The sequence below is a fragment of the Carcharhinus amblyrhynchos genome, chromosome 28, assembly GCF_965287045.1.
Source record: "Carcharhinus amblyrhynchos chromosome 28, sCarAmb.v2.hapA, whole genome shotgun sequence".
Lineage (NCBI taxonomy): Eukaryota > Metazoa > Chordata > Chondrichthyes > Carcharhiniformes > Carcharhinidae > Carcharhinus > Carcharhinus amblyrhynchos.
In genome coordinates, this window is record NC_137351.1 from 3643837 (window position 1) to 3657277 (window position 13441).

Consider the following 13441-nt stretch of genomic DNA (forward strand, 5'->3'; position numbering starts at 1 on the left):
GGACAATAATTAATTGTTTTGGGTGTGGCTCTCAGATCTGAGGATATGTTTTGGAAATTTGTGAGTATTAAGGGGGCATCTAAGGAACTGAGAGTAGGGAGGGTAGATATCTAGGGGACAATACTGGGCTTGGGTGTCGGAGATTGAGGGTAACGGGATTGCTTGAATCTTGATGTACTTGGGACAGGGAGGTACGTAACAAATGAGAAATAGGAGGAGGATTGGATCACGAGACCCCTCAAACCCATCTGCCATTGAATAAGATCATAGCTGATCTCATCTGTAACCTTCTGTCCACTTGACCCCCTGTCCTCTTCCCCGTTGGCTCCGTTATTAATCAATAATCTGTCTAACTCGCTGTCGAATATATTCAATGACATCACCAAGGATCTGGGTTCAATTCCAGCCTCAATTCCAGTCTGGGTCACTGTCTGTGTGGAGTCTGCATGTTCTTCCCATGTCTGTGTGGGTTTCCTCTGGGTTCCCCCCACACTCTGAAGAATTTCGGGTTAGGTTGATTGGTCATGCTAAATTGTCCCTCAGTGTCAGGGGGACTAGCAGGGTAAATACGTGGGGTTGAGGGGAGAGGGCCTGGGTGGGATTGTTGTCAGTGCAGACTTGACTCCTTCTGTACTGTAGGGATTCTAAGATTCAATGACCCAGGCTTCACTGCTCTGCATGGTGGAGAATTCCAAAGATTAAAGACCCTCTGAGTGAACAAATTCATCCTCATCTCCTTTTTTAATGCGGGACCCCTTATTTTGAAACAGTGGCCCTCTAGCTTCTGTGTTAGCCCACAAGGGGTCTCAGCATCTACTCTGTCAAATCTGCTCAAAATCTTATCTGAAATTCATCTCTTATTCTTTGAAACTCTAGAGCCTCACAGCCTTTTGGAAGAGGGAGAATTAAGAAAATTGGACAAAACCACCATCATCACCTTTGAACCATAATGTCCAAGAATCCATTTCCTCCATTAGCTTTCTCCCACACAACGTTTGCGACCCCTTTCTGCTCTTTGGTATTTCCATATTTTTTAATTGCTCATATTAACGGGCATAAAGTCAGGAGCTAGGGACACAGAGGCAGGAAACTTTCCTCTGAATACTTTATCTGCTAGTTTACCCATTTAAACAGTAGCTAATAAATGTAAGTTTCCATAAATGGCCACCTGCCAAGGGCTGCCAGGATTTTCTAATCCTGCCAATGTCAATGGCATTTTGCCTGGCTTGCTCATCTCATACATTGGGGTGTCACCTTCGGCAGGACTGGAAGATCCTGCTAGCGTTGAGCCACCAGAAAATCCCACTCACAGAGCTAAATTTTCCAGTCCCGCCCGCTGTGGGAGTTGCCGTGGGCGGGATGGACAGTTTGACGGACCATTTAAAGGTTCATTGATGTTGGATGGGAATTTCCAGTCTTGGGGTTGGCGAGACTGGAAGATTTCCCTGTCTTCCACCTTTTCTTGTGCGTACTTGCCAAAGGGCCTATTGGCTAAATATGCAACAAAATAAATGAGCGACCAAAACAGAGATTCGTTTTCATTTAGCAGCTTTTTGTTTGCTTTCGAACCATCGATGTAGACACTGCAATCACAGATGGTAGCGATCGCAGGTGTAGTCTGTCTGAGAGATTTGTCATAAAAACCAGCATTTGTTAATAAACCTCATTGCTGTTCTTAAATAAAGCTTTAGAACTTAATCTCCAATATTCTCCAACACTCACAGAACTGAAAGGATGCACTCTGCGTCCTTCAACTGTCTGTTGATACACACAGATAAGAAATCCTGCAAAGGACAGAAGCTCAGATAAGGTTAAAAACTCTCTCCAAAGGCAGAGGTAAAAATACCCAGCAAAGCCTGGGCTCTGTGAGATAGGCTAATTCCTTGAAGGTAGAAACATTAATGAAAAGAATTCTTAAAAGACACCAAACAAGTTCAGAGCTTGAACTTATTCACCTTACATTGAATTATGGTGCTTTTGATTATTTGAATTTGTTCACAGTCTTATTTTGGTTAATGGAATTTTTTTTTAAATGGCAGATTAAAGTCCATTCAAGTACCCTTTAGAATAATCAAATTGGTTCACTGAGAGTCAACAGAGGGATTTTTGTACAGTGAATGATGTTTTGGCCTTGGTCTTGGGGTGTTACTGTAATAGCCCTCAATGGTGCAAACGAGAGGGTTTATTAATATCAAGAACTAAATATGCAAGACTAAAGCTCCCTCTACACTGTCCTCATCAAACATTCCCAGGACAGGTATAGCACAGGGTTAGATACAGAATAAAGCTCCCTGTACACTCCCCCATCAAACACTCCCAGGACAGGTACAGCATGGGGTTAGATACAGAGCAAAGCTCCCTGTACACTATCCCCCATCAAACACTCCCAGGACAGGTACAGCATGGGGTTAGATACAGAGTAAAGTTCCCTCTACACTGTCCCCCATCAAACACTCCCAGGACAGGTACAGCACAGGGTTAGATACAAAGTAAAGCTCCCTCTACACTCCCCCATCAAACACTCCCAGGACAGGGGCAGCATGGGGTTAGATACAGAGTAAAGCTCCCTCTACACTGTCCCCCCATCAAACACTCCCAGGACAGGTACAGCACGGGGTTAGATACAGAGTAAAGCTCCCTCTACACTGTCCCCCATCAAACACTCCCAGGACAGGGACAGCACGGGGTTAGAGAACGACTAAATACAGGCTTGTTCTGAACAACTTCCCTAACTCCAGCTGAAGCCCTCGAGCCCCGGGACTGCTCATTCCTGATTGACTGTGGTTCGTGTACTCTGGCCCGATTACGTAGCCCGTGAAGGGTTGCCCCTTAAAGGGGCCATGCTTCCTCCTGTTACTCTGTTCCAAGTATTTCAATTGGTAGCTTCAATGTAAAGTACTGACATTAAGCGAGTGACTCCAAACGGCTGTGCAGGAATTTGTGGTTAGAATCTGTATCCCATTCACAATTTAAAGGGTGACAAGATGGCACAGTGGTTAACATTGCTGCCTCACAGCGCCAGGGAACCGGGTTCAATTCAGATCTCAGGGGTCTGTCCGTGTGGAGTTTGCAGGTTCTCCCCATGTCTGCGTGGGTTTCCTCCAGGTGCTCCTGTTTCCTTCCACAGCCCAAAGATGTGCAGGTTAGGTTGCTTGGCCAGGCTAAAATGTCAGGGAGATTCACTAAGGAAATATGTGGGAATTATGGGGATAGGACCTGAGTGGGAGTGTTGTCGGTGCAGGTTTGATGGGCTGAATGGTCTCCTGCTGTAGGTTTTCTATGATTTTGTGATAAAATAACATCCAGATTCAAATACAAATTCAGAAATAAGTGCCTTTCCATTTTTGCCTGTGTCTAATATGCCAGTTTAATGTGGAGGCAGATACTTGCCAATCGCTACTCACCTGTTGCTGTCTGTCTGCCTCTCTCACCTATTTAGAGCTTAATGATAAATACAATGGGATCACTATCTCATCTGTTACTCATGCTGAGCTAGGGACATGTTAGGTCAATTTCCTAATGGACGCACATTAAACCAATTCATGAGAGTTCACAAACCTAGTGGTGTGTTGCACTGAGTGAAGTACCAACACGCTTGTCTGATGAACCCCAGCCTCTCCTTTGCTTTTGCTTAATGTTCTGAGACGTTCTTGTTCCTCGGATAGAATGTTTGGAATCTAAGTGACAGCAGTCAGGCTCATTTTTATAACAGCATTTGACCCAGTGGGTGTAACAAGATCCCTTCTCGACATGCAGAGGCATAGGACACTTACAGGAGCGCTGATTCCAGAGATAGGGAAATGTATGAGTAGGCGGAAGATATAGCAGGCTAAAAGCATGACATGTCACCATCAATTGTGTCCGCACCTCCTGCTTGGTTGGGCTACAATTTTAATCATCAAGACTAAATACCATGGTAAGAAGTCACTTAAATGAAGGGTTGCATCTATCCTATAAATACAGTGTGGACACTGACTTACGAGTAAATATTTGGATACTTTGGATCCCATCCTCTTGTACAAAGTGGCTGCTGACGAACTCAAATACCGAGGCATTTGATCCTGAAAACTTTCTTGACTGTAGGCTGCTATAAGTGAAATACTATCTGGCTGCCTTGGAGATGCTTCCCGCTGCCTATCTGTGATGCTGTGTGTTAGCCACGGTTGCTAAGCTGTATCTGAAGGTCAGAATTTGCAAATAAAATGATGTAGCTGGCCGCTGCTTTTGCCCAAGCATCCATTAGTGTGAGCAAACGCTGGGCATCACTGCCTCACAGCACTGGGGGAAGCAGGTTCGATTCCTGGCTTGGATCACTGTCTGCGTGGAGTCTCCAAGTGTCTGAGTGGGTCTCCTCCGGGTGCTCCAGTTTCCTCCCACAGTCCGCAAGACTTGCTGGTTAGGGTGCATTGGCCATGCTAAATTCTCCTGCTGTTTACCTGTGCAGGGACCTGGATTCAATTCCAACCTTGGGTCACTGTCTGTGTGGAGTCTGCACGTTCTCCCTGTGTATGCGTGGGCAAGATCAGCAATCTGCAAATTACTGCAGATGCTGGAATCTGAAACCAAAAGAGAAAATGCTAGAAAATCTCAGTAGTCTGGCAGCATCTGTAAGGAGAGAAAAGAGCTGATGTTTCGAGTCCAGATGAGCCTTGCTTTGACAAAGATGACCAGATCCTTTGACAAAGGGTCACCTCGACTCAAAACATCAGCTCTTTTCTCTCTTTACAGACGCTGCTAGACCTGCTGAGATTTTCCAGCATTTTCTCTTTTGGGTAATATCCAGGCTTGGGCTGTCAAGTGTCAAGTAACATTCATGTCATACGCGAGGATATAACCATCACCTCCTGACATTCAATAGTATTACCATTGCTGAATCTCCCATTATGAACATCCTGAGGGTTACCATAAAACAGAAACTGAACTGGACGAGGTTTATAAATATACTGACAACAAGAGCAGCTCAGAGGCTCAGAAACTGTCCTCCCAAAGTCTGTGCATCATCTACAAGGCACAGGTCAGGAGTGTGATGGAATATTCTCCATTTGCCTGGATGGATACAACTCCAACAACAGACAAGAAGCTCAATACCATCCAGGACAAAGCAGCCCCTTCCACAAACATTCACTCCCTCCACTATTAACGCTCCGTGACATCTATGGGTAGTCTCTAAGATGCGCTGCAGCAACTCACCAAGGTTCCTTAGATAGCACCTTTCAAACCCATGACTGAAAACCATCTACATGGATAAGAGCAGCAGACACATGGGAACACCACCACCTGAAGATCCCCTCTTGAGCTGTCCATCATCGTGACTTGGAAATATATTGTTGTTCCTTCACTGTCACTGGGTCAAAACCCTGGAATTCCCTCCCTAACAGCACTGTGGGTGTCCCTGTACCTCATCTCAGAAGGCAGCTCATCATCACCTTCTCAAGAGCAGCTAGGGGTGACAATAAATGTTGGCCTAACCAGCGATGCCCACATCTGATGAATGAATAAAGAAGTATGGGCCTGTTTTCTCGTCCACTCCAGACTAAGTTAAATTGATCTCTTCAGCAGAGTGGCGCAGTGGTTAGCACTGCCGCCTCACAGCGCCAGGGACCCAGGTTCAATTCCAACCTTGGGTCACTGTCTGTGTGGAGTCTGCACATTCTCCCTGTGTATGCGTAGGTTTCCTCCGGGTGTTCCAGTTTCCTCCAAAGATGGGCAGGTTAGGTGGATTGACTATGCTAAATTGCCCACTGGTGTCTCAAGATGTGGAGGTTAGACGATTAGTGAGATAGTTGTGTGAGGTTATGGGGATAGTGCAGGGGAAGGGACTGGGTGGGATGCTTTGTCAGAGAATTGGTACAGATTTGTTGGGTCGAATGTCCTCCTTCTGCATTGTAAGGATGCTATGAGTTTGCTGGCTGTGGGAATGCTATTCAGCGTAAACTTGGAGCTTCCCAACTTCATATTGGCTTGAATCCATGTAAGGGAAACACTCAAATTCATTAAGCTGTCAGACTCCTTCCGAGAGACCATAAAAGGAACCTGTGTGTGGAATAGAAAGATTAGACTTGAGCAGTGACTGGTGTTCCTCTGGAGCTGGGCACAGGTATATTATTGGGTATATATTCTCATTCAACTCTACAACTCAAGAATGAAAGTTACATCGTAAAATGATTTAAAATCTGCCTGCTGCTGTGTTTTGGGTAATTCTGCAGCAACACGGGGAGAACATGCAAACTCCACACAGACATTGACCCCAGCGAGGATTTGAACCTGGGTTCCTGGTTATGTGAGGCAGCAGCGCTAATAAGCACTGTGCTGCTTCTGGAATATCAGAGTAACAATGTTAATTTTGGGAAAGGGGGAATGGTAGGGATTTGACCATGATGTCAGCTGTATACTGAATATAATATTATGTTTCATTTTCAGAGCTGCAACAGAAGCTCTTTCAGCTTTACTGAAATCCAGTGAGTTTTTTTAAAATCACTTCATTGTTTCCTTTCTAAATTACGTTGCACAATGATTTAAAACCTGCCTTATGTTGCGTTTCGGGTAATCCTGGAGCAACATTTATTATTTCTATCCAGTCTATTCTTGAGGAAAAAGCAAATGTCTGTGTTATAAATTTGCAACAAGGTGATATTGTTCAGATGATTGTTACTTTAAAATCGCTTGGATGCCTTTCTGTTTTTTCATATCTCTTTTCCACTCCTTTTGCGATGACTGGCACCTTCCTGACCTGTGGCTGTGACTCGATTCCTGCACTTTGAACTTCAGCCTCATTTGTAATCCCACCCTCCACTTCATCTGTACTTTTAACTGTCCTGCTCCATGGCTGTGATTCTTGATTAACAGGTCCTTTATCTGTTGTGGGTTTGCTGTGAGCAGTCTTGTTGCATTTTCATAATGACATAAAGGGGCTAATCCCTTGTGAAGGATTGGGTAATTATACTCTGGGTTTACTTACTGAGATTAGAGTAAAGGATGGTGTAGGGGCTGATGTCACAAGACAAGCAATCCAGCGGTTCTGGGCTAATTCACTGGGGACATAAGTTCAAATCCCATCATGTCAGCAAGAACAACTTAAATCAGAATCATAGAAACCCTACAGTGCAGAAAGAGGCCATTTGGCCCATTGAGTCTGCACCGACCGCAATCCCACCCATATTCCTACAAATTATACCCACTAATCTCTCTAACCTACGCATCTCAGGACACTAAGGGGCAATTTTAGCATGGCCAATCAACCTAAAATTGAATTAATGAATCTGGAGTTGAAAGCTAATCTCAGTAATGGTGAGCAAGAATCCATCATCGATTGCTGTAAATATTCAACTGGTTCACTAACTAAGGGCGACAAGGTAGCACAGTGGTTAGCACTGCTGCCTCGCAGTGCCAAGGACCTGGGTTCAATTCCAGCCACAGGTCACTGTCTGTGTGGAATCTACACGTTCTCCCCGTGTCTGTGTGGGTTTCCTCAGGTGCCCTTGTTTCCTCCCACAGTCCAAATGTTAGATGGAGGTGCAGGTTAAATGGATCGGCCGTGGTAAATGTGTGCAGTTACAGGGATAAGACAAGGGTGAAGACCTGAATAAAAAACTCTGTCAGAGAATCAGTGCAGACTTGATGGACCGAATGGCCTCTGTTTGCACTGTAGGGATTCTATGATCCTAATGTCCTTTAGGAAAGGAAATTTGCCGTACTTCCCTGCCCTGGCCTATGTGTGAATCCAGATCCACAGCAAATGTAGTTGACTCTTAACTGCCCTCTTATATGGCCTGGCAAGCCACTCAGTTCAAGGGCAATTAGGGATGGGCAACAAATACTAGCCCAGCCAGTCACCCTTATATCCCATGGAAGAATGAAGAAATAACACAATGTGAAGAGATACAGATGAATAAAAAGCTTGGAAACATCAGAGCTACAGAGCTGTGAGAACGTGCCACGCTTTAAAGTGTAACTACAACTGGATCGCATGACACACTTCCATTCTGCTGATGTTACGCAGCTATCCCCTTAAGGCAACAATACGCCACCAAGGGGGCCGCAGGAGTGGCTATCCTTCATCGCAGTGGCTGCAAGATTGTTCACGAACCATGACCACATGAATAAGATTAAATGCATTTAATAAACACCAAATATTTTGAAACGAGTTATAGAAAATGCTTAATCAGTTATATATTTAAGGTGAGGCAATGGCCAAGTGCTATTATTTGATTATTGACCCAGAAACTCGGCTAACATTCTGGGGACCTGAATTCGAATCCTGCCATGGCAGACGGTGGAATTTGAACTCAATAAAAATATCTGAATTAAGAATCTACTGATGACCATGAAACCATTGTCAATTGTTGGAAAAACCCATCTGGTTCACTGATGTCCTTTAGGGAAGGAAATCTGCTCCCCTTACCCGGTCTGGCCTACTTGTGACTCCAGAACCACAGCAATGTGGTTGGCTCTCAACTGCCCTCCGACAACTAGGGATGGGCAATAAATGCTGGCCAGCCAGCGACGCCCATGTCCCATGAATGAATAAAAAGTATATTAATGGAACTATGATCAACTTCAAATGGGAAAAATAAAAGAAATGTTTACGCTTTTGGACGCAGAGGGAGCGTAAAGCTCTCGCAGTCAATGTTGCGCGCAATCAGCATGCATCTCACTCCACTTGTCCTTGCGTCACTCTTCACTCACGTCGATAGGAAAATCTACACTGACGGCAATCAACAGAATGTGGCAAACCCTGCCCCTGGGCAACGGTCAACAACATGTCTTGTGGGTCACATTCAGGACCCAGGTGAGCTGCATGTGGTCCCCGAATTGCCCATTACTGCCTTAAAGGCACATTACCAACAAATCCACCTGCTTCACTTGTCCCCAAAGCACAAGTGTCCGAACTTTGGGAAGAATGGATTGTAAAATTTATTGAGCCCATTGCTGAGTTCATGCGAGGTGCTGTAAAAATTCTAATCTTTCTGTGCTACTCCATGGCTTGGCTTTGAATCCCACTTCCAAAAGAGAAAGTGCTGGAAAATCTCAGCAGGTCTGGCGGCACCTGTAAGGAGAGAAGAGAGCTGACGTTTCGAGTCCTTACCTGGTCTGGCCTACATGTGACTCCAGATCAATGTGATTGACTCTCTATTGCCCTCTGAACAAGGGTGACCAGGGATGGGCAATAAATACTGACCAGCCAGCGATGGCCAAGCCCCACAAATAGAAATGTATATTAATGGAACAATGATCAATTTCAAATGGTAAAAAACAGAAGAGATATTTGGGGCACAGCTCTCAATGTTGTGAGCAATCACAAGACAAAGGGTCATCTGGACTCGAAACGTCAGCTCTTTTCTCTCCTTACAGGTGCTGCCAGACCTGCTGAGATTTTCCAGCATTTTCTCTCTTGGTTTCTGATTCCAGCATCTGCAGTAATTTGCTTTTATTCTAACCTCACTATCCCACCCTGTAGCTTTGCTGTTTATGGCACGGCCGAGTAACGCTGCTTTTAAATTTACCATCCCATTTCGATCTGCCTCTGCTTTTACTTTCCAACCACCCTGCTGCCTCTGATCTTTCTGTGTTTGCCTGTTTTTGTGGTGGGTGTTGGGGTAAAATTGACCTTTGTTGTTTTTTTACTGCTTTTCCATTTGATCTTAAACGTTACATTAAAAAAAAGACATTTGATCATTTAAAAACCGGTGTGAATGCTGGTTCAAAATCTTCAATTTTAAGTCCAGAAATGCAACGATCGCCACTATTTTCACCGCAAGTATAATTGTTGCAATAGTTACATTTCCCGCACAATGCATGAGATAATTGGACTGTGTCACACTAGGGTGATATGATAAAAGATATGGGGTCAGTTGATGATTGGAAATTAAATTGGGGGCGGCACGGTGGCACAGTGGTTAGCACTGCTGCCTCACAGTGCCAGAGACCCAGGTTCAATTCCAGGCTTGGGTCACTGTCTGTGTGGAGTCTGCACGTTCTCCCCATGTCTGCGTGGGTTTCCTCCAGGTGCTCCAGTTTCCTCCCACAATCCAGAAGACGTGCTGGTTAGGTGCATTGGCCATGCTAAATTCTCCCTCAGTCTACCCGGACAGATGCCAGAATGTGGCGACTCGGGGTTTTTCACAGTAACTTTATTGCGGTGTTAATGTAAGCCTATTTGTGAGATGAACAAACAAATTTAAACTTATCAATGAGGCAGAAAACGTGTGAACTTGTATATAGAATTTGGGACATGCAACTATTTGTGGCAGTAATAAATGAACTTTAAAGACACAGTAGATTGGGTTACATAAGGGTTTGGTACGCAATTATGCATTTATTCCACAGGGTGACACTGTTGTCTACTAATCAGATATACAGCCAAGCTCTGGGCTCATTCTAACAATCAAATCAATCTCCAATTTAGCTGCCAAGGTGAAAGGAAGAACTGCTCAAAAAAAATTTGACTTCCTCTTTGTTTCAGAATGGAACAGCAGGCGAGCACTGGATAATGGGTACATCCAATGGCTCTTGCAACTGTATCAGGACTGGCACCAACGAGATACACAGAACAAGTACATTTCCATACACAAAGCTCTCCTCAACTGCATTCGAAATATCACAAACACCGCAATGGGGAAGAAAGCCTTTCTGCAGGCAGATGGGATGAGAGTTCTACTCGACACCTCCCGGGTACGTGTCTTCAACCCTGAGGGGAGAAAAAAACAACCATAAAACTTCTTGCGCAGCTAAACAATGACAATACTGCGAAATCCAGGGATCTGAAATAAAAACAGAAAGTGCTGGGAAGACTCAGCAAGTCTGATAGTGTCTGTGGCGAGAGAGAGAGAGCGAAAAGCAGAGTTAACATCAATTCGAAATGTTGGCGTGAATTTCACTGCCTTGCCTGACCCAGAATCGGGGTGGGCCAGGCTCGCAGAACAGCTTCTCCCTTTGGCCTTGGGCGGGCCAGTGTAATAACTCCACGGAGGCAACAGTCCCGTCACCAAGTTACTGTATTTACACCATACATCTATACAGCCAGCTCTCCAGTTACTCCCTGCTGAATGCAGGCTGGGAGCCTGACACACCTGCTTTAAATAGGGAGCATGAGGCTCCCTGATTTAACCATCAATTAGGACTCATCGGGTAGTTCTTTTCACGAGCCAAAGGAGTAAAACTAACTCAAATTAACTTAGGGACAAATTAAGAGGGGCAGCCCCCCAAAAGGGAAGGGGAGAATGGCCCAAACAGAAACCAAAGTCCAAAGGAAACTTAAAACATTAAATCAAAATTGATTATCAGGGCCTATAACGCACCCCAGCCCCTGCGGTGCCCAGCGGGCATGGAAGACGTCAACTGCGCCCGTGGACACCGCATGCTCCCTCTCCAGGGACACCCGGCTGCGAACATAGCCGCGGTAGAGGGGCAGGCAGTCAGGACGGACGGCCCCGTCGATCGCCCGCTGCCTGGACCTGTTGATGGCGCGTCTCGCCAGGCCCAGGGGCAGGTTCACGAGGAGGTCGGCATCCCGACCCTCCCCTCTCTGCAGCGGGTGTCCGTAGATCAGGAGTGTGGGACTGAAGTGCAAACAAAACATCAATGAAAGGGGGTGTTTGAGAAAACCCAGAAGGGAGTGCAATCTATAACACAGAACGTAGACGTGGTCCACGGACTCCTCGAGGCTTCAGGAAGGGCAGTCTCGGGAGCCCGTGTACCAGAAAAGCCTACGGTCGTACGGCACCACCGCGTGCAGCAACCTCCGCCCCAGGTCCCCGAGGTCAGGGTAGCTTTTTCAGTTATCAACGTAATAAATAAACTCAAATTAACTGAAGGGCAAATTAAAAGGGGCAGCTTCCCAAAAAGGAGGGGGAACTGCCCGAACAAAAAACAAAGTTGAAAGAAAACTTAAAACATTAAATCAAAATGTGGTAGGACTCATTGGGTAGTTCATACTGTAGCAAGCCAGCCTTGTTAGCCTGGCTGAAGCCATCACAGCGAGTCAGTAAAATTCCAGCAGCTAACTCTGCTTCTCTCCCTACAGCTGCTGCTGGACCTGCTGAGATTTTCCAGCATTGTCTGTTTTTATTCTATAAAACATCCGCACCAATTGCCGAATGGGATTTAAACAGAATTTTCTTCACTGATTTGTAACCAAATGGTTCAGAGGAGGTAGATAAGCAATGTCACACACAGGCCGGAGTTTTATCGCCTCGCAGCCTGGGTCTCATAAGATCCCACCTGAGGTTAACACAGAATGGCCGTTCTTTCAGCCTTGCCCGCCCTGATTCTGGGGCAGATGAGGTGGTAAAATTCCAGCCAGAAACTCCGAAAGAGGAAAGTCAGCTGTGAAGGAGATACTGACGGCAATCTGGAAGCTGCATGGCATTTATTACCCCCCCCACTGACCAAATCCCCCGCCTTCCCCATCCACACCCCACTCCAAAACCCCCCGCCACAATCCCACCCTACAATAAAAGGGCTTCAGGACTCATAGAAAATTAAAAGCTTGTCCCAGACCCGGGTTCAATTCCAGCCTCGGGTCACTGCCTGTGCGGCGTTTGCACGATCTCACCGTGTCTGTGTGGGTTTCCTCCGGGTGCTCCGGTTTCCTCCCACAGTCCAAAGATTAGGTTTGGTTGGTTGGCTATGCTAAATTGCCCCTTAGTGTCAAGAGGATTAGCAGAGTAAATACAGGAGATTATGGGGATGGGGCCTGATGGGATTGCTGTCAGTACAGACTCGATGGGCTGAATGGCCTCTTCTGCATTGTAGGGATGCAATGATCCTATGCTATGGGTGAGCATGGGTTCAAATCCCAAAACAGCTTGGGTAAAAATTGAAATTCAATTAATAAATCTGGAATTAAAAGCTCATCTCGGGAATGGTGGCAGTGAGAATTAGCATCAATCTGTTGGAAATACCTACGTGGTTCACTGATGTCCTTTAGGGCAGGAAATCTGCCATCCTTACCTGGTCTGGCCAACATGTGACACTTGATGCACTGCAATGTGGTTGATGCTCAAATGGCCTAAGCCACTCGGTTCAAGGGCAGTTATGGTTGGGCAACTTATATTGGCCTTGCCAATGCTGCCTGCGCCTGTCCCGTGATGGATAGAGACAAATAAACCTACACAAAACTATCTGGTTCGGATCAAATCAAACTTGTGCAAGGTCATGTGGCAATCCATTACAAATTCTATATAATTATTTTATGTGAGGGTTAGTATCTGGGGATGAAAATCATCCAAAGTAATTCTCCCGCTCTCCCCTGTGGGGTGGGGGGGATGCTAAGCTCCATTGACCTCAGGTTTTGACATTAGAATTTTCTGGTTCTGTGTTGAGTGTGGCCAGAAAATCACACCCATTCTCATAGAGCCCTACAGTGCAGAAGGAGGCCCATTCGGCCCATCGAGTCTGCACTGACAACAATCCCACCCAGGCTCTATTCCCTACATATTTA

The 13441-nt window shown here is 45.7% G+C and overlaps 1 protein-coding gene across 1 annotated transcript in view; it reads left to right on the forward strand.

Annotated features, from left to right (window-relative positions):
• agbl1 (AGBL carboxypeptidase 1) overlaps nt 1–13441 on the forward strand; it is a 223136-nt gene that overhangs the window by 34569 nt on the left and 175126 nt on the right. The window contains exons 6-7 of the mRNA XM_080214182.1: nt 6421–6458; nt 10463–10671. Coding sequence (XP_080070308.1) covers nt 6421–6458; nt 10463–10671 — 247 coding nt within the window. The remainder of the gene's footprint in view (nt 1–6420; nt 6459–10462; nt 10672–13441) is intronic.